The sequence below is a fragment of the Ziziphus jujuba genome, chromosome 4, assembly GCF_031755915.1.
Source record: "Ziziphus jujuba cultivar Dongzao chromosome 4, ASM3175591v1".
NCBI lineage: Eukaryota > Viridiplantae > Streptophyta > Magnoliopsida > Rosales > Rhamnaceae > Ziziphus > Ziziphus jujuba.
In genome coordinates this window covers 32,773,634-32,799,734 of record NC_083382.1, presented here as the reverse complement: position 1 = coordinate 32,799,734, position 26,101 = coordinate 32,773,634, and the positions used below count along the sequence as shown (strand labels likewise).

General features: G+C 33.6%; 5 protein-coding genes across 7 annotated transcripts; 1 reads left to right on the top strand and 4 right to left on the bottom strand.

The window, feature by feature from the left end:
- Positions 1-159: 159 nt before the first annotated feature.
- Positions 160-3,757, bottom strand: LOC112488775 (COBRA-like protein 6). 2 transcript variants are annotated; one of them, XM_025073077.3, is made up of 6 exons: positions 3,459-3,757; positions 3,186-3,265; positions 1,876-2,335; positions 1,535-1,688; positions 856-1,136; positions 160-702 (listed from the first exon to the last, which is right to left on the bottom strand). In XM_025073077.3, exons 1-6 carry the CDS (start codon positions 3,508-3,510, stop codon positions 419-421), a joined length of 1,311 nt encoding a protein of 436 aa, XP_024928845.3. In that variant the 5' UTR covers positions 3,511-3,757; the 3' UTR covers positions 160-418. The 2 variants fall into 2 exon arrangements, with proteins under 2 accessions (XP_024928845.3, XP_048327570.2); XM_048471613.2 differs by lacking the exons at positions 3,186-3,265; positions 3,459-3,757 and adding an exon at positions 2,513-2,720.
- A 2,316-nt stretch (positions 3,758-6,073) lies between these two features.
- Positions 6,074-9,083, bottom strand: LOC107415176 (ubiquitin-like domain-containing CTD phosphatase). The gene is made up of 6 exons (XM_016023463.4): positions 8,707-9,083; positions 8,400-8,544; positions 7,760-7,874; positions 7,617-7,680; positions 7,046-7,211; positions 6,074-6,734 (listed from the first exon to the last, which is right to left on the bottom strand). Exons 1-6 carry the CDS (start codon positions 8,976-8,978, stop codon positions 6,489-6,491), a joined length of 1,008 nt encoding a protein of 335 aa, XP_015878949.3. The 5' UTR covers positions 8,979-9,083; the 3' UTR covers positions 6,074-6,488.
- A 3,549-nt stretch (positions 9,084-12,632) lies between these two features.
- On the top strand, positions 12,633-18,141 carry LOC107415181 (MLO-like protein 4). 2 transcript variants are annotated; one of them, XM_016023468.4, is made up of 15 exons: positions 12,634-13,128; positions 13,906-13,963; positions 14,072-14,301; positions 14,382-14,498; positions 14,793-14,853; positions 15,051-15,142; positions 15,610-15,684; positions 15,907-15,992; positions 16,075-16,124; positions 16,215-16,255; positions 16,356-16,526; positions 16,641-16,676; positions 16,766-16,836; positions 16,993-17,053; positions 17,174-18,141. In XM_016023468.4, exons 1-15 carry the CDS (start codon positions 12,991-12,993, stop codon positions 17,588-17,590), a joined length of 1,704 nt encoding a protein of 567 aa, XP_015878954.3. In that variant the 5' UTR covers positions 12,634-12,990; the 3' UTR covers positions 17,591-18,141. The 2 variants fall into 2 exon arrangements, with proteins under 2 accessions (XP_060672193.1, XP_015878954.3); XM_060816210.1 differs by lacking the exon at positions 15,610-15,684 and having other exon boundaries at positions 12,633-13,128.
- On the bottom strand, positions 18,128-18,916 carry LOC107415178 (ferredoxin). Its single transcript, XM_016023465.4, has one exon. It carries the CDS (start codon positions 18,807-18,809, stop codon positions 18,369-18,371), a length of 441 nt encoding a protein of 146 aa, XP_015878951.1. The 5' UTR covers positions 18,810-18,916; the 3' UTR covers positions 18,128-18,368.
- A 1,075-nt stretch (positions 18,917-19,991) lies between these two features.
- LOC107415197 (transmembrane 9 superfamily member 1) lies at positions 19,992-25,594 on the bottom strand. Its single transcript, XM_016023483.4, has 12 exons — positions 25,319-25,594; positions 24,413-24,608; positions 24,231-24,335; positions 23,831-23,848; positions 23,629-23,726; positions 23,381-23,533; positions 23,008-23,142; positions 22,750-22,916; positions 22,335-22,429; positions 21,802-22,175; positions 20,965-21,238; positions 19,992-20,537 (listed from the first exon to the last, which is right to left on the bottom strand). Exons 1-12 carry the CDS (start codon positions 25,403-25,405, stop codon positions 20,470-20,472), a joined length of 1,770 nt encoding a protein of 589 aa, XP_015878969.2. The 5' UTR covers positions 25,406-25,594; the 3' UTR covers positions 19,992-20,469.
- Between the last annotated feature and the right edge of the window lie 507 nt (positions 25,595-26,101).

Here is a 26,101-nt window from a genome sequence, read left to right as displayed (position 1 = left end):
AGGAACTTGTAAATCATTTCAATGAAATCCATTGTCTACCTCTTATTTAGTAAAATCTATTGTTCCAAGGATCTTAACTATGCTACTTAACACAAATTATTAATTTTGAGGTGCTGAGATACTGTCGTATTTATGTAACTGGTCACTTAACATCAAATTAACAGAAAAGTCATAGCTCTCAACTTTTCCTTTTTATTTATTTATTTTATTAGACCAAATTGGCAAACAACGATGTCAAGCTGTTAGTAAGCCAAGTAATGTTATATACTTTTTCTTAATCATTTTTTGTCGGAACTTTACAGCTGTCATCATGCTGTCGAATCTCAAAGTCATATTCCTAAAAATATCTGCAAGGCTGCGAGTAGGGCGGGCACTAGAAAACAAACTGTATGCGAAGTATATAACGATTCTTTTAGAATTACAAGAATGCAAATGAAAACAGGGAGAGAAAGAATATTAAAGGTGGGGTTAAGGTGGAAGAATGACCCCTGCTGTTTGGGAGTCTTGGATAGTCATCTGGAAGGGGCATAACACATTCATCAGCATTAAAGGAAATTCTTCTAGGAAAAGCCCATCCTTCTCTGAATGTGAAATGCCCTGGATCTTTGCGTAGTAATATCTCGGATTGAACATTTCCACTACTCCCTGAAACCAGTAACATATCGTTGTAGTACTGAATCCCCCAAAACATCCCAGTGTCATCTGAAGGAAAAACAACATGGAGCTCAATGTCAAAAGTTAGGGAGGGAAAGAAACAAACAAAAAGCCCAAACTCTCTCTCAAAAGGAAGACAAACCATGACAATTTAGAGTATATATATTTTGATTATGCAAATGGGTGTTCGTCAAAACTCACTGATGTTTCCATACTGATGAAGGTCGTGATAGCTGAAGCTGAAAACTTGAGTCAGACTCTGTAAATTGGGATGTTGAACCACCAAGTTCCACTGTGAATAGTTTTTCACAAAATTGAGATTTGTGATGGTGATTTTGACCCTCCAGTACTGTCTATAACTTTGTTTTACATGCCAATGTACCCGTATGGGGCACATGTGATGTGAACACATCACTAAAGGTGGTACTTCTTGTGTCACATGTGTAGGTGGAAGTTCTAAGAGTGAAGGAGTTTCACCAGGCCTGCAAATTTTAATCCCAGACCAAAAATGAAAAATAAAATAAAAAAGGATCAGAAAAATAATATAAAAGATACGGTACTTTAACATTAGCCAGCGAAACAAAAATTCAAAAAGTCACATTTTTCAAGTTCCAATGGGGAAAAGCCTACAAAGTTTCAATGGTGAAAGGCGTTCAATATGTGCTCCATTGTGCTATTACCCCCTCTCTCTAAGCGACATAACTAAGCAGCCAAAATCCATGTCAATTGAATAACTTATTTTTGCAGATCTACCAACTATAACTACAGGAAGTTTTATACAAGGAAGAGGACAAGAATTGCTATAACATTATGGAAGTTTTTAAGGCGCAACAAAGATATAAAATTAAAGAACATTAATAGAAGAATCAGAGGTTTTTACTTTACGCATTTTGTTCCAGGTAGTCCTTGACAATTACAGCTGCATTGTGGACAAGGCACAATAGTATCATTGTAGAAAGAAGATAGTGAAACACAGCATTTGGGTGCAGGTGACGACCGGAATTGGGAGTAGGAACAGGTAACATTCCATGTCTCTACCACCACAAAACAAAAAAAGAACAATGTCAACAACAACAACAACAAATCCAAACAAAAACTGCAGTAGATTTTGTTGCTACAGATTTTTCTGCTGCACTTGTTTTGGCCGAAATGAACCTTTTTTGCAGTGTGGTTTCAAAGAAGGCAAAAAGTGAAGCACAGTGTTCCTTGTTTTATACTCACCGAGAGCTTGTGTAAATCTGCGGCCACCATCATGACTAAATTTGGTGGGAGGGACATGAAAAGGGTCTCCGCAGCTATAACCAGGCAGTCCAAGAGAGAAATTAAAAGGCATATTAATATTAGTAATATTGTTGCTAAATGATCCAATAACCATTCTAAAAGCAGACAAGCTTTTTGAATAATCTTGGACCATAGAAGTTAGTACACCTCCTTTGCAACAATTTGAAACTTGCATATTGTAAGGAGCTCCAGGCATGAGATCAACAATGGTCGGATTTTTCTCACAACAATGAGGAAGTTTTCCTCCACCCCCAATGAATTTTGAACAATTCCCTTGCTCTGTTGCCTCAGCACCCCACATATTCCATATAACTTCGTCTTCTTTCCATGTCCAACCCAGTTTCCATCCAGGCTTTTCTATGTGCCTGAATAGTTGAAAGTTGTGTATTGATACTGTTATCTGAAAGTATGTTAGCTAGCGTTAATTATGCAAAAATATATATATATATATATATATATATATATTTAGTACTGATTCCGAAAAAACACATACCAAAAACTTAAATGTGACATGCGAAATCATAGTTTGAAAATAAATTAAAAAAATAAATGAAAAAGAAAAAGTAGATGGTCATACATTGTTATAGAAGGTTATCAGGATATGTACTGTCTATCCCTTAGACGCTAATAACAGAAAAAACAACATCTTTCAATAGATTATTGAAACATTATCAGGAGAACATTATAAACAATAACCAAGAAAAGAAAATATTAATAATAATAATAATAATAACCGAAGAATCGGAGGTTCCTTTTTCAGATATTGCAGACCTTTTTTTTTTTTTTTTCTGCGTACTTGTAGAAAGGAACGGTGTGGGTGTTACAATGTGGCATAGATCTTGGGGGTATTTTGGTAATTTAAAAAATGTAAAAACCAAAAGTGGGGCCAGTAGAACCGGTGTCACCCATGCACAGCGACTACCGAGTATTGGACCAATCGCACATTAAGTTGGATGGTGTGGCAAAGATAAAGTGGCCAAAGCCAGTGAGATACGTTACAGAAACTCTTAACCTCAGACAAACGCTTATTTGCACCACCTTAAAAAACACAAAAATAAACATTCTGAAACTAAAAATAGCAAATATCCCTAAAAAATATGTGCATTTTTATTGTTTGACTTAAAAAAAAAATGGAATAAGAAAAAAAAAAGAAAATTCAGGAAATGTTCAAGTGCTAAGGCGAGTCTAACTTAATGATTTATAAATAAAAAAATTAATTAAAAAAATGGAAATTTAGTTTAGAGATTTACATCATAGGACGAATCAGTTTTAAGAATGAAATCCCATGTGATCGTGATGTTAGCATGAGGATCTAATGGGTCATATCCATCTGCAATACAATCAATTCATCAAAAATAAAATAAAAATTAAACAAAAAAAAAAAAAGAAAAAATTTCAATTAGTAATAAATTTCATGGAAGAATTCTGATACGAACAATAACGTAAAAATGAGTTGAACATAAAGCACTACTAATAAAGAAGAAAAGAGAAATGAAAGGAAAGCAAAAGAAAGATGTACTTACATGAAGATGAGAGGGAGGTTATGAGAGAAAACAAAGTCAAAATCAAGATCATAGCAAATGATCTTTAATTAACAAATTGGTTTTTTTTGCAAACCCAGAAAGAACAAAAAATTGAATCTTTTCTCTCCTCAACCAAAATGCTTTTACATTTATAGAAAAATAGAAAAAAATGGAAGCTGCATTTATTTATTTGCTCTTTTGTTGTGTTTCATAGAGAGATTATACAAGAAGCTATAAGGGGTTTGTTCTGGTAATCAGTAATGTGTGCAAATGTATCTCTGCGGCGTTTTATTTTCTCTCCGCGTGTATCTAGCATTCACAGGACCGGTTTTTGGGCAAGACCAGGCCCAGCTATATATAAATATATATATATATATATATATATTCCTAATTTAAAAAAATAATATTTGTAAAAAATAATGGGTTATAATACATAACATTTCAAAATATTTTAAAATGTAATTTTATGCATAAATATATTTCTTTTCCATATACCATATAGTTGCGATGAAATAAAATATTTCTTGCCCATTTATGCCGTATAAGAAATACAATTTATATTTCAAAATAAATTACAAATAGTTTTAACCATATATCAAGTCCATTTTTATGTATTTCCCAAAAAAAAAAAATTCCATTTTTATGTACAAATTTAATGACTAAATTGATGAGTCCATTTGTATAAATCATTCCATTTTAAAATAAATTATAGCCATTCATTTGTATTCATGTAGGCCTATATATTAATAACTTCTTCATTTAACCAAATCATTAAATAACATAAATAAATGGAAATAAATGGAAAATAAAATAAACTTTCCGTATTTGAGTTTTTAAAATCCATATTTGGGACTAGAATAAATGGAAATACTAAAAATAAAGAAAAAAGAAAAACACATAAATGGAAATTAAAATTGATATAATAAGGAAAAAGTATCTAAACTTTCTATATTTGGATTTTTTAAAATACATTTTTATATTTGTGTACACATTGTATGTACTATGTACACATGTAGCAGAGCACAAATATCAAAATAAAAATCAGGTTTCTACACCTTACCTAAATGATTTTTATTATTAAATCAATTTAATGGCTACCATTAACCTTCTTTTATTAATTTTTTAATATTAGATAATAAAAATTAAATTAAATACCACAAATTAATATTGCCTTCCATAATTTACCAAATCTATTTTTATCCTAAGAACGACTATTTTCCATGGCTATATGCTGATGAATTGTCGGTGGTATTACAACTAAATATGAGATGATTTGGATTTTATGAATTCCTAGCATATAGTTTTCTGTTTTACGATTTCTATAGTGATGAATTTATACACAGTAGATATCTATTAATGGTATTAATGCATGTCTATGATTATGATCTAATTCACTTCAAGTGTTCGAGTTCAACAATGAAAAAAGAAGTACTGCATGATTCTGCACAACCTCATGTTCACTGTCACAGTTGGAATGAGCCTTCTAGAATGGCTTAATTGTCAACTCATTTTGAGAGTTCATCACCACAAAATTTCTTCGCAGAAAAAAACATATAGGATTTTTTGAACTATAGAAGAACCGAAAGGCACACAAGAAACTACTCTCAGTCAAACTGCAATCATAATGTTATTTTTTGGGGGAAAAAAAAAAAAAGTCCTAATTAACAATGATTATGATTTGCATTGCTGCCAGTAAACCTGCCAAATTAATTGATTAATTTGTATATCATCAAAAAGATAAGACTGATGCATATGTATAGGTCAAACTTTGAACTTGTTATTATATTATATGATAATTTTAGTAATTTATAATAGTTTTGAACTCATCCATTAATTAATCAACGATATAAGACTGATTCATATATATATATATATATATATATAGGTCGAACTGAAATATGAAATGAAAAATCAAAATTTGAAAAAAAAAAAAAAAAAACAAATAAAGGAAAAAAAAAAGAAAAAGGAAAAAAAAGAAGGACAGTAGATGATCTTATGAAAGGTTATTGGTATATATACTGTCTATCCATTGAAAAGCTAATAACAGAATAACAAAACGTCTCAATAGATTTTGATAAGAACAATTTACCCGCTTATGAAGCATAACAAAACAAAATAATAATAACCCATAAATTTTTGATAAATAACTGAAACCATCAAACAGAAGAGATTGTTATTTTCAGATATAATAGACATTTTTGTCAAAAAAAAAATTCATAAGGGTTGTTTTTTCAGATATTATAGACATTTTTTTATATATATATTTTGGAATTTTCAAGCAAGAAAATAATTATAAAATGGGGCAATAGGACTGGTGACATCAATGCAAAGCCCCCTATATTTGGTAAGAAAAGACCGTAAATTATGCATATGCATATGCATACATCGTCATATCATGCCATTTGAATTCGTATAGATTTGACAATTTAAAGTCCTTATTATTATTTTTTTTACATAATAAATTTACCTTCTTTTTTTTTTATATGGAAAACAAAATAAATTTAATTTTTAGTACTTTTAGTCATCAAATTTTGTTGTCCACATCCAAATAGGAATCATCTTCAAATCCCATAGCCCTGATGTATTTAACTTTTTTATTAACGAATAAATTAATATCAAAGTAAATAACAAAAATCATTAACAGATCAAAACTATATATATACACATATAAAAGTCTCTTATCATTTCTCTATGCTAAAAGCTTTAATCACAACCATTGAAAAAGACTATTACCAAAAAACCATTTAGAAAAAGACATGGAAAAAAGTTAAAAAGAAAAGATCATATTCCACGGCTACCATTCTGTTGAAGAATTGTGGAATGTTGGAGACCTAAGAACTTTTAGGTTTTACATGTAAATATGCAAACTCGGATATATGGATATTCCTATAATACACCACACAGTTTTCCCACTGCACAAGAAATTTCAGGGTCAAATTCAATAGGATTTTTACAGAGCCTTTTAAATAATGAATTTGTCCACAGTGGATATCAGGCGACAAATTGGAATCTAAAAGCTGGTAATGGTATTCATGCATGTCTACGTCTCTTCCCATTGTCCTCCGTGAAAGATGACCAGCTGCTATGATCTAACTCACTCAAGTCCTCGAGTTCAGCAATGGAAAGCAAGTAACGGGTGAGCTTCACAAGCTCATGGTCACCATCACGGTTGGAATGAGCCTTCTTGAATGGCTTGATTGTCAACCCATTTTGAGGGTTCATCACAAAATTTCTTCGCAGATCATCAAACATTATAGTATTTTTCGAACTGTAGAACTGAAAGCCACAACACAAAAACCACCAGTCAGTCAAATAAAATGCATAATTTCTTACCCAATGGCATTTAGAAAAGAAGCTGATAGACTTTCATTCATCTCTTCCATAAGATTTGGATGAATGTTATTCTGTAAAAAGGCTAAATTCATTCCAGGAACCCAAGAAGATTGCATGATCTTTTTTACCCCTTTTAGAATATGGCCCTATCCTGATTGAGATTTTCAAAACAGGAGAAATGTTTTAAAACCAAAATAGTTTTGATAGGGTGCAGAAAAAAGAGAGGGTAGTGCAGATAAATAAGAAGTTCGTACTTCAGGAAATTGAGCCCAAATCAAGCCTAGTGGCTTGCAATCAAAGATCCCACGAGATTCTGATTGAACTGTGATCATAGCCAAATGATCAAGAAGAGCTGTGATTTTGTAGTTGGGATTGTCAAGTACTCCAAGCTGTCCCATTTTCAATTCAACCCATTTCATGCTGCACAAGCAAAAATATAGTTTCACACATTAAATTCATGAATAAAATAGCTTCTAATGGTTAATTCCAAAGTATTATCAATTTTCGAGTTAACTATCGCACAACACAAACCATGACACCCTCTCCCCCTCCCTCTCTCTCTGTGGATCATGTACCACATTCTCACTATCAGATAAGAAACAGTCACTCATATATTGCAATTAGATGACAATAGTAGTTATTTGCAAAATAAATTGGTGCATTTCTATCTCAGGAGATTGACCAAGTCAGTTAGTTGATACTTTTTTTTCTCAAAAATCATGCTTATTAAAGGAAACCCATCCCGCTTCTTAACTTGTTCTAAGATTCTATCCTATATATCAATAATGAATTCAAAGGAGGAAATATGACTCATAGCCATCTGACCTTGTCGCAGACCATATCATGATATCATACTCCACATAGGCAGCTGTAAGAAATTCATGAAGATCTACAAAAGACCATGCCAGAATGTAATATCAGCAAAACATTCAAAGAAAAAGCATAAATCTTACAAACAAATGACTTACAAGGCCGCATAAGCTCAAGTGGGTTCTCTGCTGTGGAACGGTGATCAAACAGAGTATAATCAATATCCAAAACAAGCAGTTTCTTTCCTTCACGGCATGGATTCCGGAGTTCAATCTACAATCCAACACAAGAGAAAAGGATAGCATCACTGAGGTGGGCTGAAGAGATGTCAAACAGGGCAAGTTCCATGTCTCAAAATGTAAATATTCAATATCCAGTACATAACAAATACGTCTCATATTAATATAAATGGCCACAGAGCATGTTTTCTTTTTATAAACCACGTTCAGACAAAAATGCAAAATGTGCGACATAACAAATACATAGCGAAATCCATCCCCCCTCTGCAATTCTTATATTAGTCTAACTATGATCCAAAACTATAGTTTCTACAAAATGTCATAGCAGGGATAATCGAATTACAACAGATAAATAATAAACCCCTAGTCAAATGCCTCATAAACCCAAAAGACTTACTGCTTTATTGGAATTCGATACATGCAATACGGCTTTTATAATGCAATAAAATAATGCTTTTGTTTTCCATCCATTGAGAATGTGTTAATGGACAGATAATTACATGTATATGCAACAGATTTTATATATATAAGCAGATACAATTTGAAGTTTCTGCATTACCTTGTATTGATCTATACGCCTCCTCAATTTCAGCTTATTAACTGCTCTATCTTTAATATGAAGAGCTTCATCTTGGCCAATCTCAAAATCATCAACAACCTCCGGAGACTCAACTTGATCCACTATTATCTCGTCTTCAACAGTACTGCAAAATTAAGTTCAAACCCAATAATACCCACCAAAAAATAAATATAAATAAATTAATTTCTTACAACCATAAAGATCGAAAAAAGCCCCAAAAATAAAAAATAAAAAATTATCAAACAGTGACAAAGTTTGGGAGAGTACGAAGGAAAAAGAACCCAACCCAATCATAGTCATCTTGAGAGACGACTTCAGGGGGAGTTGACAGAGCAAGACTGAGTCATCGGCGAGTTTCGAAGCGACGAGTTTTGGGTACAGAAGCTTTTGGCGCTTGGGCAACACGTTGGTGAGTTGGCAGATTCGCCGTTTCAACTCGCCCACCGAGTCATCCCCGCAAAGTCGGACTGTGTATTCCTTCCCGCTCCATTTCACTGTGAGTGTGAGTTCCTCTTCCGAAAACGACGACGTCGCAGCCGACCCTGCTGCTGCAGCCATTGCACACAGACGTCCTCTCTAAGCGAAAATGCCTCCCTTTTGAGTGTTTCTCAGGTGGTTTCTTTCTGTCTTTCAGGGTCGGCCTTGGGGCAACTACCCTGTATGTAAAGCTAGTGTAAACAAACAACTTTAAGCTCCATGGACAAAAATTGGGCTGACATGGACCTAGATTAATTACTTGGGCTTCAAATTCTTAGCCCAATAATCCTCTATCCAATATCTTTGAGACTACGTTGGGCCGTAATAAGCTAGGCTTGCGCTGAAATAGATTTCCCGTGGCCCATTTTAAAGTTATTGGGTAAATCTATTTCGGCATCCTATCGAGGTACAATTTCAATTTTAAAAAATTAATCTACTAATGCTTAATTACTTCTCAGAGCAAGTTTTCCATGCAAATTACTTTCATTTATTGTATTATTATTATTATTATTATTATTTTTTGAACTGCAATGCTCTTCGTGTTGCATGCATGATCAGATCGCAGTGAAAAGTCCAACCAAAAATTGGAGTATTATTTTAATTACATAATGGTCGTTATAACTTCATGATCCCACATTAGTAGGTTGTTCTTTTGGTTGAATATTGGAATCCCCTAACAAAGGAAAAAGAAAAGAGATTGTATTAATCGAATCCCCTAACTATGAAAAACAAAGAAAAGAGGTTGTATTAATCTGTACATATATATTATCAAAAAAACAAATGAACTTTATATCTCAGATCAATTTTAATTATTTTTATGTTTATATTTTTAAAATGCTCTAAAAGTAGGTGATTTTAAATGCTAAACATTAAATTTAAAGGGTCAAATATTATACTTAAGAGTTTTGTAATTATTATTTTGGAGAAGCCAAGTACAATTTTTACCTGTGCAATGCAAGTTAAAAAATTTACTGATCTACAAACCATAAAAAAATTATATAAATATATATATATATATATCAAGAAACTCTTAAAATTTACTCTTGAAATAAACGTCACATACAATCTACGCAATATAAATTATAGAATATATAACTTAAAGCTTCTTTTTTAAAAAAAAAAAAAAAAAACTGATAGTGAAAAAGTCCACATTTTTTTTTTTTGCTTTTTTTTTTTTTTGAAATATACATTGTTTTATTATGCATGTAATTCAAATAGCTTATAATTTTTTCTAAGTAGAACTAACATCAAATATAAATAATTCGTTTTCCTCCTACTTTCCTACCAAAAAAAATGGCAAATGGCGACCATAATATAGGTTTTTTCTTTTCTTAAAAAAAAAAAAATTCAAGGTTTTTTTTTTTTTAGTAAATATAACATTACCTTTCAAATATATTTTTAGTTGAATATATTTACAAATATAACAAAACACTACTTTGCAAATATAATTGTAAGTAAATATAACATTCATTTTTGTAAATTATCCGCAAATATGATTTTACAAAATGTGCATAGTGAAAATATACATTGCACATTAATTGTGTAAATATAACACCACATTATTGCAAATTATATATATTGGTTGATGCAAGAGTTTAGTTTTAGAGCCTCCAAAGGTAGGATATGTGTACCATTTTGGATAATAGCAGTGTTTCTAGTTTAAAATGATGTTTGACCATCTGTCATTTTGGATTCTTAAGGTAAAGGAAAAGCAGAAAATGTTCAAAAAGGCTCAGGTAGAAAATTGGGCATTTTTTAAACTTTTACGAGGATCGGCTCTGGTAATGTAACTTCTATACAATATTTAATCATATGGTGTTGTTTCTATAATTTTTAAAAATTTATACTAATTTTTGTTTGTCTCCACTATTAAATTCTAAATTACCTCTAAATAAATATGGATATGCATAACCTAAACAATAATATTGCAAATATTACAAAAAAAAAAAAGAAAAAAAAAAGAAGCTAATATAAAGCAAATTGGTTGTTAGTAAAAAAAATTATTGATTTTAGGTTCCTTATGTGAATGTATAAAAATAATATACTAAATCTTAATAAGTTGATAATTTTTAAATGTACGATTCTGTAGTTGAGATGATATTTAACTTTGCTTTGATAAAACTCCTATTGTGGTTAGCATTTGCATATGCAGAAAAAACCAATTCTACCAAATAATTTTTCAATATATATATATAAAATATAAATATATGTAAGGAAAATTGGAAATTTCATCTGTATTAGCCATTGGGAAAATCGGAAACATTTATACACAATGGGCACCTAATAATATAGGCCATCCTTGAAATTTCAAAACTATTATTATTATTATTATTATTGTCGTCGTCAAGCTAAACTTGGTTTGCAAGTAACATATTTTTACATTTTACCAGTCTGGCTTTAATAAAATATAAACATATATATATATTATAAAAAAAATAAAAAAATAAAAACACTAGTTTTGCGGGCTGTAAAAGGAAACTTGGGTTGCGAGCACCATATTACAATGGCCCAAAACAGTAAACTGGGGCCCAAAAGTAGCCAAAATCTTTGGGCTGCCATTGTGGGTCTTGTCACATTTGATCCTGCCCCATATAAAACTGCAAAATAATAATAATAGTAAATTTTTTAAAATATTATATAAAACAAAATTAGGTTGTAATCTATAAATAATGACAAGCTTTTTGACCATTTGAACTTCTTACATGGCCTTTTTCTCCATGGTAACGACGAAGGCAATTTCAACAACAATATTACATTTTCTTTATTCCTCCATAACAACAACAAAAACAATTTAATTACCAAGAAAACAACAAAGGCAATTTCAAAATATGATTCAGACAATTTGGTATGATTAAGCCCTTAGCCGGATAGATGTACACGTTTTGATCAGCATAATGTATATTCAGACAGATAGTATCGTTGTAACTTAGTTCGCAACCTTTATACATTAGTTCATTACAGAGAGTAAAACATAATTGCTCAATTAAAAGAAAGTATACCTGCCTCGGTTAAATCTTTCACCAAGGTGGTTTTTATATATATATATATATATATATATATATCTAACACTTTCACCAAGTTATGTTGGAGTTTTTGCAACCTTGTCTCATTTTTGAATTTGATACTGAAAAACCTCATTTTTAGTAATCAAGAAATTCAAAAAATGAGGACTGTATTAAGTTTTTTTTTTTTTTTTTTTTTTTTTTTTTTTTTTTTTTTTTTTTGTATGTCTTCCCTTTCGGCCTAGCTCAAAACAAGATAGTGCCGCCGTTCCTTATTCACAACGAACTTATAACACAGACATTTCATGTTACTTTTTTTATAAACGCTTTTCATGTTACTTGAAAGTTTAAAAATCAGGTGCATTTTGACAAAGGTGTGTGTACAGAATAAAGATGGTATTGTAAATAGAACCTTCTAGTAAACTAGATTTTTAACTAAATCATCACTTTGTTAATTGATTCATAATTTCTTTCTTATGACAATTCAGAAATCATTTTTGTGTAAAATATTCTGTGATGGTTGCCATAACTAATCAACGTAAAAGAAAATCATCCAAGAAATAAAAAAGAATGTCATTACATGATCTTCAAAATTCCCACCAATAGAGAGAAAAGGAGGGAATTTGTTACTGCATGTGAGTAGGTTGGACTTGGCATTGCAGAATCATATTGCATCATGTAAGAGAGAGAGAGAGAGAGAGAGAGAGAGAGAGAGCGGCAACTCCAATGAAATGGAAAGTGGGTTTGTTTAGGGAATAGCAAATACTGACAAAACAAAAGTAGGTTTAATATAATACTCCATGAAAAAACAACCCCATGTTCGAAGAAAGAAGATCCTACTTTCATATTCTACCAAACCATGTTCACCTGCACTTTTTTATACATTATTATATATCTTACATTTATATGAAGCTGCACCATATACGTCTGTATGCCACTTCCCCATTTCCTGGATCATGCTTTTTCACTGGCACTGCTTTCCTCTGCTTATTGGACCTCCATTTTTTTAAGAGAAAGATCCAGTTTTTTTTCCTAACAAAGCTTTGGGTCTACAGTGCGAGAAGTAAACGGTTTGGTTGCTTATTTGAAAAATGGAGGAGGGGAATGGGATGTTGATACAGCAACAAAGGTCATTGGCTGAGACTCCAACCTATTCTGTGGCTTCAGTTGTTACAGTCATGGTCTTCTTGTGCTTTCTGGTGGAAAGGTCAATCTACAGATTTGGAAAGGTAAGCAAGAAGATTTCTATGTTGCATTTCCAGTTTGGTTGCAGAGAAAAAAAAAAAAAAAATTGTGGGAATGGAAAGAAATGTGTTTCCGGACTTGAAGCCTTCCCATTTAGTTTGGAAATGTTCAGAGAAAACTTTATCTGAATGATTGCTCAGAAAGTATAGTGTTTTGATATGCTAGTTTTCTCTTGCGTAAGATTAGCAAACCAGTGAGTAATAATTTTCTGTGTGACTACGAAAATATGAAAGAAGTTACAATTTAAGTATGGTTCCTTATTTATTCTTTTTACTGGGACCAGTGGCATTCAGTTAAATAGCAAGACTAGGAAGACAAACTTTAAAATGTAGAAACCTTAGAAATTTTGTTCCTAATTTACACTTCCCAGTATTTGGGACTACATAACTATATGCCTTTGAGTTATGGAGTTTAGAATATGCTTCTCTGATTGCTCATTTTCACAATTTGGGAATTGGGAATTATGCAACTCTGGAGAGGTAAGAAGAGTACAGCAATAATCTTCGATGTGGTTGATTGGAAAATAAATTACATTATTTTTTAATATGCTTACTCTGTTGCTGATTGGGATCTGAACTATTTGTCTAATTCTAGTATGTTAATCAACTATTTGAACGCATTTGAACTTTATCTGCCAAATTTTCTTACATTCAAGCACTCAAAAGAGAGAGAGAGAGAGAGAGAGAGAGAAATAGATGGGGACTAAAGTCAAAAAAATGACAAAATAGCATCACACCTAATCGTGATTTAACTGTGTGCAGTGGTTGAAGAAGACCAGGAGGAAAGCACTTTTTTCTTCATTGGAGAAAATTAAGGAAGGTGGGTTTGAAAATTAAGGAAGGCAGAAACTGTAATAATGGCCACTGACAGCACTGTGTCTTTTGTTTCTCTTTGTTTATTAACCACTAATTATTTGTCTTTCTGTAGAGCTGATGCTACTTGGCCTTATATCCTTATTTTTGGCACAATGTGCAAGGTGGATCTCTGAGATTTGTGTAGATTCATCTCTTTTCAGCAGTGATCGTTTCTATCTTTGTTCAGAGGATGATTATGGTGTCCATAAGAATATTATACTTGAAAGTACTATCTCTTCTCTCAATGAGACTCGAGTTGCTACAAAAGGAATACATACTCATTCATCTCATCAATGTGGTGAGGTAAATGGTTCACAGTTTTTAAAACTATTGAGAGGATTTATAAATGGATTGCTCTTACTGATGCTAGTGGTTGTTCTCAGGGCCGCGAACCATTTGTTTCTTATGAGGGCCTTGAGCAGCTACATCGTTTTCTGTTCGTTCTCGGGATAACTCATGTTTTGTATAGTTGTGTGGCTGTTGGTCTGGCTATGAGCAAGGTGCAGTCTTCACATCTCTGATACCAACTCCAGGTTTATTTTTTGAGCTTATGTCTTGAACGAACAAATAACAGGAGATATGATACAAACTACTGAACTTAAACTGTTCAGTAGGAGTTTGAACAGCCTCGTGGGGTTGGCTACACATCTAATATTTACTTCTTTTCTTTATGCTAGATCCTTCCCTCAAATTTTATCTTCATCCAATGTCTGCTGTTCTTAGATAGTTGTACAGGTTTCTTTTTCTCATCATTCTTTTCTTTTTTCTTCTTCTTTTTCTTTTTTTCCCTGTAGATTTACAGTTGGAGGAAATGGGAAAATCAGGTTAGCCTGCTGGCTGATGGTAATTTGCAAGGTACGAAATGAAAGTAAAAACTTGAATCATTAGTTAGCTCCACAATTTTGTTATGTACCCGAGTTAGTAACTTATAAATTCCCTGCGTGTAATCCTTCTTGATCTGTTTAAGTATAAAATGAAAAACCATGCCAAGTTTTTATGGTGGATTAGCTTATTGGTTTGAATGGCTTCTTATTTTGCTTTTGGTGTTGCAGCAAAGAAAAACAAGGTGATGAGACGTCAGACCACCTTTGTTTTCCATCACACATCTCATCCATGGAGCAGGAGTCGAGTTCTCATTTGGATGGTGAGTTTTCCACGCTCATAATAAGTTCGATTCTATAAAGCTGGAGAACATTTTTTTTTTTTTTCCTTGATTAGGATTGTTTAATTTGGAAAGCATTAGGTAAATGATGCTTATGAGATGCCTCTTCTAGCAAGAAAAAAGAAGAAGCCAAATTCTACAAGAGAAAAAAAAATTGTCTAGCATCCTCCTAGAAACTGTTTCTGAGGTGCTTGCTTCTTGGATTGGCATGTTCGGTTATTAGAATAATTAGATACGACATATTGAAAAAGCAATGCTTAATTTATATCTTATACTTTTGGAATGGTTAATTTCTTACTTTTCGTGGTGTTGAAAGTGATACTTTATTGAATACTTCATTTGTTGTCATGGTATTTTTTCAACCCTCAATATGTCTGCTTAATCTGTGACTCGTTCATTTTTGAATTCCCACAAGGTAAAGTTTACTCTGCTCATGGTCTGTTATGCAGCTCTGCTTTCTAAGACAATTTAAAAGTTCTATCGAGAAATCAGACTACTTGGCACTGAGATTGGGCTTCATCACAGTGGGTATCTAATTCCTGTTGCCACCCATAATTCACTTTACGATGTTTTCTTGTTCAATATTATTGACAAGCCAACAGATTATCATCAATTTCATTTGCAATTTTGTAGTCACTTTTTACTTGAAGTTCAGTGAATTATTATTATCCATTCTGATTGATTTTCCTTCATACTGTTTTGGTACTGAACTCCTTAGCATTTTAATTTGCTTTCATGATATCCAGAAGCACAAACTGCCACTTTCTTATAATTTTCATAGATACATGGTCCGAAGCATGGAAGACGAATTTCATGGTATCCTTGGAATTAGGTATGCCCTTCATTGTATAAAAGAACTCGACAGTAAGACGGTTTTGAAGTTCAAACTGAAATTTTCCCTTATGATATTGCAGCTGGCCACTTTGGGGTTATGCCATAATCTGCATCTTCATAAATGTGCATGGTAACTTGACCTACAATTAAAATCAAAATGAAGTTACCAATATGTTCTCAGAATTTTGTTTCCTGAAATGCATAGTTTCAATTGCCGCAGGTCTGCATATTTACTTCTGGCTTTCTTTCATCCCCGCTATTGTAAGTATATATGTACCTGCTCTTTTTTTCTGTAATTCAAAATCAAATATTTTTCTTCCTATAACAATTATAATGATCAATGGTTTTCCACTTTCCTAAGCTTGTCATGCTGGTTGGAACAAAACTTCAACATGTAGTGTCTTCTTTAGCACTTGAAATTGTGGAACAAACTGGACCACCTGTTGGTACTCAAGTAAAGCCTCGAGATGATCTGTTTTGGTTTGGAAAACCTGAGATTTTACTACGGTTGATACAATTCATCATCTTTCAGGTTAAATGTGTTTTACTTAACTTTGTGATTTGGTTAGTCTCATTACCATTTTTAATCTAAGAATATCATTCTCCATGATTTTAATATCCTTGTTCTCTTTTCTTTATTATGTAGAACGCCTTTGAGATGGCAACATTTATCTGGTCCTTGGTAAGACCCAGAATCTTTGTCTGCTTCCTATTTAATAATAAAAATTGAATTGATAAAATGGACTTCATTATTTTCCTTTTTATGATTAGTGGGGACTTGATGGTAAGAGATCATGTGTCATGGAAAACGATTATATGATAGTCACTCGATTGGCATCTGGGTATGTTCTTTCTTGTATAATCATATTCATACACACAGACTTGAAAGCTTTATATAAATTAATAAAACTTTTATTCAAACTCATTTCTTCTGTAGTCATTAACAAAAATTGTTAATATAAATCTTAACAAAAATCTTAATTTGTTAAAAATTGCAGAGTAGTTATTCAGTTCTGGTGTAGCTACAGCACAGTGCCTCTGAATGTAATTGTTACACAGGTTTTGCTCAAAACTCTTTTTACTGATTCAAATATAATTCTCGATGATAATCACAATTTCCATAAAAAACCAAAACTCTATAGATGAATTTAAGAGAGCTTTCTTTGCTTAAACTTTCAGATGGGATCTCGGTTTAAGAAAGCTTTGGTTGCTGAAAGTGTGAGAGAGTCACTCCACAGTTGGTGTAAGAGAGTAAAGGAAAGGTCTAAACGTGATTCTCTTCACTCTCATACTACAAGATCAGTTTGTTCCCTTGATACCACAATCGATGAAGGAGATGAAATCACCATTGCCTCTGGTACTCTATCTCGGAGCTCATCTTTGGGCTCACTGAATCAAGTAACTGTAGTACCAACCGAGCAGCCTCAGGCTGCTATCCAAACTTCTCGGGTGGAAGAGTATTTGTCTGAAACTCTAAGCATTAACAATGCATCAGAGCTTCCTTCAAATGGTGAAGAAGAAGAAGAGGACACAGGAAACAATGGGGTGGAGGAACAGAAAGTAAAAACTCTTCTTGAGTTATTTCAGAATACATGAACAAGTCCATTTTTCATTGGTTTAAATTATATCATCAGTTCCAAGCTTCATTTTTACCATGGAAGTGAAAGTAATACCCAACTAAGTGTTAATGACAGCATCTCTTGAAGCACATACCAAGAAATTAGAATACAAAGTTAGCTTGAAGTTGCTAGCTGCTGAGCTACGTATATCAACTAAATGTTCAAAAAAAATGTTTTGAACATGCAACATTTTTTTTACCTTCAATTTTTCTTTTCTTTTCTTTTCATTTTATTTTATATTTTTGTTCTTTTGTTTTTAAAAAATAACGTTCAAACTTCTAGGACCTAAAGGCTCACAATGTATTAAAACTCTCAAGTAATTATGGTATAGCATAATTTATCCCAAAAATATGAGAAATTGTGGACTACCACATAACTGGTCTTGTTCTTCGAGACCATATCTTCAATCTTATTTCTACATAAAGCGTGGACATAATGAACCATATTACAGAGGATTAATATACATATTTATATATATATATAAGAGAGAGAGAGAGAGAGAGAGAGAGAGACAAAGACAGAAACAGAGAGCATTATAGAAAAGCAACGTAAGAAGTTTAACAAGCTATGGTAATTTCAATACTACAAATGAAAGTACAAAAAACATTTGAGAATCACTCACTTCAGAAACAAGGCAAACCTTATCCCTGAAATACACTAAAAGCCAAAGCAATCCAGCGAAAAACAGTGAGAAGAGGAAGAGAAAGCAACAGTGAAATTGGTTGATATATAAAAATATTTCTTATATCAGAAATTTAAGCAGTGAGCTCCTCTTCCTTGTGGGTCTCAATGACAACATCACTCTGTGGATAAGCAACACAGGTGAGGACCCAACCGCTTTCAATCTGTTCATCATCAAGGAAGCTTCCATCAGACTGATCCACACTCCCTTGCACAACCTTTCCAGCACATGAAGAGCAGGAACCAGCCCTGCATGAGTATGGGAGGTCAATACCAATCTCCTCAGCATGGTCTAGAATGTAAACATCATCTGGGCATTCAAACTCCTGTGGACCATCTGGTGTGACAAGCTTGACTTTGTATGATGCCATGGCGGTCACTCTCCCCCCACGGCTGGACTTCAACCCAAAAAGAGCCTGACCCACGTTGGGAAGTGACCGGAGACTGGTCACTGGCTGCCTCCTCATGAAGGAGGTGCTCACCATGGTTCCAGATAGAGCAGCTGCTGTTGCCATTTTTTGGGGGGTTTGGAATAAGTGTGAGGTTGGGAGTGTTTTTCAAAGCGTTTTGGAGTGCTGGAGCTAAAGAAAAATGAGGGAAGGTTGATAAGGTAGATAATGTAGGGAGGGGAGAGGTTGTGGAAATAATGTGGCTAGGATACGAGAGGAAGATGAAGTGGCATGGAATTCTATCTTCCACGTGGCAGCATTTTGTGGCTTGCTTTATCTTGTATTATCACCATAGAAGACCATATGCAATGGAGCTTCACCAATTTTTATTGGTGTCGTGTGGTGGCCACAGTACCTTACCACATGATTTTTGGTTTTATTACACAGCTCTTTCTTCGCCCCAAGAAACAATAACATTAACATTTACCTAATCTTTCTTTTTTATTTTCTTTCCTATTTTTTATTTTTTGGTAAATCTATTTTTGATATCTTCTTGAGCTATTAATTGGGTTAAAAAAAAAAAAAATTACTATTCTGTTATTGCTATGCTAAGAGAAAGTTCTACAATTTTTTCCTTGACATTCTCTTTCTAGTTCTAGAGGTTAGGGATCTTTCACAGCTAATTTCGACACGATTAGAGTGGATGTGACCCTCATAAATTGAACCATCACAAATTTATGCCAGCAATGACCATCAATTGGATCCATTCTTCCACACGAAATCTAAAACGATCCACAAATTAAAGGACTAGCTGTCACAAGTTACACCGCTGGTTTAATGGAGGTCTAAATAACCTTTTTTCTTTTTTTCTTTTTTTTTGTTGGGCAGGTGAAAGAAGCCACTTCCTTCTTGATGGAACAAAAAAGAAGAATGAAATAATACCACCCACAAAAATAACAAATCAAAAATCCATTTCTACCCCAGAAGAGAACTGCATTTTTCCAATGCAAAATATGTTAGTTTCACGTATAAGAATCGCATTTTCCTCCGTTGTATTAAAGAAAATTGGAACAACAAAGAGTTAATGGCAGCCAGAAAGCAACAAAGCGAGAGAGCTATTATGGGATTTATAGCTTTTAAAATACTTTCTTTTCAGTCACTTTCCATGACGTTTCTCAATCCTTTTTTTCCCTTTACGGCAGAAAACAATCCAGCATCAAAGTAATAGGAATTTTTATTCATATATTTAGAACCATTTCCACTCCCCATACATACCATCCACGAAATTAAAAAGCGTGCGCATGGATGAAAAGAATATAAATTCACAAATTTCTTACATCTCGGAATCACAAAATTCATTTCAAGTTATTCCCCTGGTGAGTTCATTCATCCCAAAGAACGACCATATTTCAAAACAAAGAGTATAGGGGAAATACAGTAGCATTCCTTACACAGATAAACCTATATGTAAAAGGTCCAAAAAGAAGATAACAAATGAAGTGTCTAATTTGCTAATTTTTCTTAGATTATAAAACAATCTCTGCGTTCTAAATTAAGGCTTTCACTTACAGCCGGGGAAAAACAAAAAAGAAAAAAAAATAATCTCAGGGCTTCCCCAAGTCCAGAGAAAGAAGAATATATATCTCCATCCTCAAACCCCTGTGATTTCAATCTGACGATATTGCTGCCTCCTCATACATGACCAAGAAACTTCCTCTCAGGATGTATCATCTCAATAGTCAATGTGCTTTGGAAGATCCATCAGGTCTTTTGCATCTGAGAAGTCTTAATCACACTTGATGTTTCTGTAGATCCTCCTTACGAACAAATTAGAGCCCAGGTAACCAACAGCCCCTACACATTCAAACGAAATAACGTTAACCATAAGTGAGAAAAACTTTCTTACTCAAGTCAAAGAGGTAGAAAGTCAATGCAACTCAACTTTCTACTAACAGTAACCTTATATCCTGACTCTTACTAACCACAAACACACAGCAAAATTAAAAGAAACATGGCCAATAGATTCCCAACCTCCCTCGAGAGGTTCAAGTTTAGAGATCAATAGTACCAAACTAATATCAAATTCATTACATTTTGCAATTTTTCATTCAGGTAATAGTATATTAAAGGATTTTATTGTGATGATAAGCACATCAGTAACAGCTGATGAGAATCATCACCAGAATTCCAACAACCAGTTGAGTGGTGAAATTAAAAAATTAAAAATGATAATAATAAATGGGAAAAAAAAAAAAAGTTTGATGATATTGTGAAAACTCACCGCAGAGGATTCCTAACCCCAGGCAAAACATCAGGGTGTATCCAAAGTAAAAGCTGGTCTGGAAGAAGCCAGACATCTTAGTCTTCACGTAGTAGTAATATATAGAATACAGGTATACATAAACAGCTGTTGAGGCGGCAGAAAAGAAAGAAGTCCATTGCCAATGATAGTTCTCCGCATTAAGCAAGAAGTATGTGCCCACAATTGTCACACAAACGGTGACAATAATGAGAATCAGAAAAACAAGCAGCATAAAGCCATAGACATAGTACACCTGTTAAAAACAAAGAGCAAAACAACATTCATCCAGTCTTAATAATGTATCAAACTTTATTATGCAAACGCCCACAGCAAATAATTAGCTTTCAAAAAATGCTAATCCTTGACAAATAATAAAAACAACATTTTTGATCAGGAGACATCATGCAAAGTTAAAAGGTTTTTTCCTAATATACAACCCATTTGTTTTCAAATAGACATCAGTCACTAAATCCATGTCCACACTATTTACTCATTTTTACAATGTCAAATACATGGAATTTCTCATATTTTACTTGTGTCTAGTGATGATTTCATTTTATGTAACATTACACCCGAAAGTAGTATCAGCCACCAATTGCCACACAAAAAGAAATTGCAATGTTTCAATTGCAAAGAACCCTAGACCCCTACCTACAATATCTATCTTCATGCCAGAATTAGATGATTATTGCAATGTTCTCATTTAGGGAACACAAGGAACAACTTCTTTCTTTCCCCAGTATACATTTAACATTCGCCCTAGTTCATTACATTTAACTTCTACATCTATTTTATGCACATAGTTGCTAGATGTACCTTGTAATTCCAGAAGGATGTGAAGACAAAGTACATCTCAATGAATATGCTGCCAAAGGGTAGCAGTCCTCCCATCATTGAGACAACAGATGGTGTCAAATACCATTTCTTCTCAGGAATAGGACGAGGAATGGTTTTCACACGACAAGGATTGTTAGGAGCACCACTCCAGTTTCTTCCAACAACAGTACCAAGAAGTGCTAGGGGAAAAGAAATAAAAGCCCAAATGACAAAGACAACCACCATTGTGCCAAAAGGAATAGCTGCTAGAGACCCATAGAAAATGGCAATTGTGTTCAAGATAAAGCCAATTCCAAAGCACATAAATGGAAAGAGGGATGCTGTAAGAATCATCGACTTGATCCAAGTTTTACCTAAGAAAACAACAATAGAATTATAATTTTAGAAAAATTGGCCAACACAATCACAAAAACCATCTACATAAGACATGCAACAATATAACAGAGAAGCTTCAAAATTTGATATAAAATAATAAACGTAAAGATAAGTTAGCCCAATTGACTACTACTTACCCCCATGGCGTGAATACATCCCACCACTCACATAACCAGAAATAAACGATGTAAGAGCATAACATACTATGAAAGTTGTGACAATTGCTCCTCTCCTGTTGCACCAAATGAATGAGATTAGGTGTAGTACACTAGAAAATCAAGGCAACCACTCCTTTCCTCAGCCACATGAATATCAACGAAGATATATATGAAACAGTTGAGATGATAAGAAACAACATGCAGACATTGATGAGTGATAGTGCTGTTGGGTAAACACACTCCCACTTAATAAATTCGTACACATATGCATGGTTGTCATTCATTATGCAAATACAATGCAAACTGGTCCAAATATCATTATTATCTAACTGGGATGAACCACAGATTCAAAGATAAGTGTACAAAAAGTCCATGTAATAAGTGCCGAACATACCCGACATACAACATTCCAATAATTGCCAGTAAGATGACAAGGAGAACAAGCAATGCTAATTGAGCACCCGTACCAACAACAGCTGACAGAACAACCAAACTCCGAGGAGGCCGAAAAACATCCCCGTGCACAAGTTTCCAGCCAGACTCTTCACTAACATCTCTCTCCTGATAGCCACCACATCACTGTTAGAAGCTAAATATTTTCTACTCTATTTTTATATTAGAAAAATAAAAGCAGAAGTCAAGAGGTCCTCACCAAAGTCTCCAGATCATCATCTTCCCGCGCATATTTTGCATAGTCGTTCCTAAGAGTTCGCATTAATATCATTGATACCAACCCAGTAAGGAAGATAACCATCATAAAGGAATTAAAAATGGAGAACCAATGGATCTGCAAATAGCAAAATGCATATACAAATTTCAATATCAAATCCATACAGTAAAGAATGAAATAATAAAGAAGATTAAAAAAACAAACCAAGAAATTAAAATAAAACAGTGACTAACAAAAAGGAAGGACTTTAGTAGGATGTACTAAACTTGTGGAAGATGGATTTGTAAACCAAGAAATGTGAAACAAGGGGAAGGTGGGGCTGAAGGAAAGAAGAAAGCATGATGATTGAAATTACCTGGTGTTCGAAAAATGGATAGTCCAAGTAAACATCAAACCGACGAGCAAAGGTTACATTTGTTGGAAACCATTTTACAGAATATGTCAGATCCAATGTTCGCCCCGCTTCCAACTGCTTTGGGACTTCTTGGCTGATGTTCACATGAATTATCTACAAAAATATACTTTTAGCTATGATAAAAACAATCAATGACAAGATCCAAAACCTCTTACTAAAACCCACATTGAATTTAAGTGACCACAAACCTGATCTTTGTTGTACGTGACATTTATATTCTTATGTGTGTAAAGAACATGCTTGCCATTGTCACTGTTCTTATCTGGGTGCAACTCACCAACAAAGCCTAAAACATCAATTAAAAAAAAAAAAAAAATAGAGTTAATCACAGGTTGCAACTAACAATGATTATTTCAACTCAACTTATATAAAAATGAATCATCCACATACCCCATAAAGGTAGATCGTCTGAACTTGCATTCAGCACACCGAAGATCAGGGACAATGACATTAAAAAAATGCAAAAGAGTTCATCAGTGAACGATAAAAGCAGAGAATAGAGAGAAAATTACAGCACATAATCAAAGACACAAAACCAAAGCAGCAGCTCCACACATGGATTGAAGAGATTATGCGCAAAACAAAAAATAGGAAAATATATACTATCATCATAGAAAGTTTATTAAACCCATTGAGAAGTTTGAAAAAGGATTCAACTATTCAGAAATCTGGACTTATAACGGTGATTTTGGTATGCATCAAGCAACATACTATCATGAGGAATCTACATTCTATACTAATAAATTTAATCACATTTATCATATTACTCAGAATACAATGCAGAACATACCGATGAAGAATTCAAACCAATAACTATTCTCAATTGCATCCTTGAATTGTTTAACCTTGGCCTCATCAAGTTCAAGCTGACAAATAGTGGCTTTGTCCACATTTTCTGCATCAAAAAAGTGGATAAGTTTAATTGTAAATAAGCAACTGCCATAATCAAGATGCTTTAAGGAAGTTACATACTTCCGAACTTTATGTCGATCTGGCTGTCAATAAGCTCATTTCCCCCCAAGACCTCACCAAGACCACCCCATTTGTGAGCAGAATTTCCAGTTGACGGATGACAAAAAGGAAGACTGTAGTAGTTATATGTTTCTTGTGGATTATTGTAAGGGCCGACTTTATTCACCCAGAGGGTAACTGGATCGTCTTGCTGATACTGCAGAAGAAACCAAAGGAGGGAGTGATGTTAGAGCAAATCTAAAGACTTTGACATTATACACAACTGCCTAAATAAGCTTCCCACCGCAATTAAAGTCAACGTGCAACAAAAAACTGTGCGTAGACATCTTATCAAAACACAATAAACTTAACCAAATTCATCCAAAGAATAATTAAATAAGAAAATGTACGTACAACTTTGACAGGAGTACATGAAATTTGCGGATAGAACAAAATGTATACAACCGCTATAACCAAACCAACCTTAAAATCCCACATAATCCCAACAAGCAAATTGGCAAGGCAATTAGAACAATGGCAGCTTAATGCTCCTACATGCTATCGACAGCGTAAGCAAAAGCAGAAAGTAACACAAGCAAAACCAGAAAAATCCAGCTAAGATCTAACCCTAAAACAGCAGCCCATAACATCATTTCTAATGCATATTACGTTCCTTAGCTGAACAACATTAACCTAACCGATGCTCGAAGAAATCCCGCGCAGTTCGAAAGAAATAAACCAAAAAATAAATCCAACAGACGAATAAAAAAAAATATACGCGCAAGAAGTCGCAGATCCGAATGGAATTCAGAAAGAATTGAAGAAAGGGAAAACGAGATCTAAGAGTTGAAACAACGAGGAACAATTCGGTAAAAGATTCAAATATTAGGTTAGGGCTTTTGGGGGGAGAGAGAGAGAGAGAATTACCTTGTGATCTGACTCGGAGGCGAAAGCTGAGGACAGAAGGAGTAAAGCGAAGGCGAAGAGAGAGATAGATCGGACGGCGGAGGACATGGCTATCGCCGGCGAGGGTCGGATCTGAAAGGTGAGAGATTAATGGGGGTCTCCCTTCTCTGTACTCCGATTTTTTTCTTTCTGTCCACCCCTTACGTTCTTCCTTTTGAGAGTGTGATTGTCGCTATTGAATGAGAGAAAGACCAGCGACTTTGGAACTTTTACCTTATTTTCCTTTTTCCCCTTTTTTTTTTTTTTTTTTTTTAAATTCTATTTTTTTTAATTTTTAAATTGCTTAGGTTCTACCGGCTTCTATGGGTCATTTTTACTTTACGGTTCATGGGCCAAACGTTGAAAAGCCCAACCCATCTAATCCAAAAACGCTGAATAGGCTTGTTAATCTGATCTAGGCTTAGCTTTCAATAAGACCTCTCGGGCCTTCCAAAGCCCACTTCTCAAAATATCTGGGCCCAACCTAATTACTCTCTACACTCTTGTTTAATTCTTCATACACTTTGTTTACTTTTATAAACGACTTTGTCTTTGTTTATTATTTTTAATCATTGATCTAAAATCTACCAAATATTTTGAAAAAAAATATTTTTTAAAAAAAATTATGTGTACATTTATCAATCTTATTTGTATATTTTTTTTATCTTTATGTTAAAAAATAATTATGACGGCCTTAAAATTGAGGCATAAATTAAATACCAAATCCCCACGCATGGGTTTATACGTAAGCGAAAGTCCAACTAA

Coding starts and splice junctions, on each gene's coding strand:
- LOC112488775 (XM_025073077.3), bottom strand. CDS start 3,510: ATGATCTTGATTTTGACTTTGTTTTCTCTCATAACCTCCCTCTCATCT. Junction 1,137..1,534: donor CCTGGAACAAAATGCGTAAA/GTAAAAACCTCT, acceptor TAAAATTTGCAG/GCCTGGTGAAACTCCTTCAC. Junction 703..855: donor TCATCAGTATGGAAACATCA/GTGAGTTTTGAC, acceptor TTTTTCCTTCAG/ATGACACTGGGATGTTTTGG.
- LOC107415176 (XM_016023463.4), bottom strand. CDS start 8,978: ATGGCTGCAGCAGCAGGGTCGGCTGCGACGTCGTCGTTTTCGGAAGAG. Junction 8,545..8,706: donor CTCAAGATGACTATGATTGG/GTTGGGTTCTTT, acceptor TTAATTTTGCAG/TACTGTTGAAGACGAGATAA. Junction 6,735..7,045: donor TTTGGGCTCAATTTCCTGAA/GTACGAACTTCT, acceptor TGTGGCTTTCAG/TTCTACAGTTCGAAAAATAC.
- LOC107415181 (XM_016023468.4), top strand. CDS start 12,991: ATGGAGGAGGGGAATGGGATGTTGATACAGCAACAAAGGTCATTGGCT. Junction 13,129..13,905: donor CAATCTACAGATTTGGAAAG/GTAAGCAAGAAG, acceptor AACTGTGTGCAG/TGGTTGAAGAAGACCAGGAG. Junction 15,993..16,074: donor CATGGTATCCTTGGAATTAG/GTATGCCCTTCA, acceptor ATGATATTGCAG/CTGGCCACTTTGGGGTTATG.
- LOC107415178 (XM_016023465.4), bottom strand. CDS start 18,809: ATGGCAACAGCAGCTGCTCTATCTGGAACCATGGTGAGCACCTCCTTC.
- LOC107415197 (XM_016023483.4), bottom strand. CDS start 25,405: ATGTCCTCCGCCGTCCGATCTATCTCTCTCTTCGCCTTCGCTTTACTC. Junction 21,239..21,801: donor CATCCTTCTGGAATTACAAG/GTACATCTAGCA, acceptor TGTTTTTAACAG/GTGTACTATGTCTATGGCTT. Junction 20,538..20,964: donor GGGGTTAGGAATCCTCTGCG/GTGAGTTTTCAC, acceptor TTGAATGTGTAG/GGGCTGTTGGTTACCTGGGC.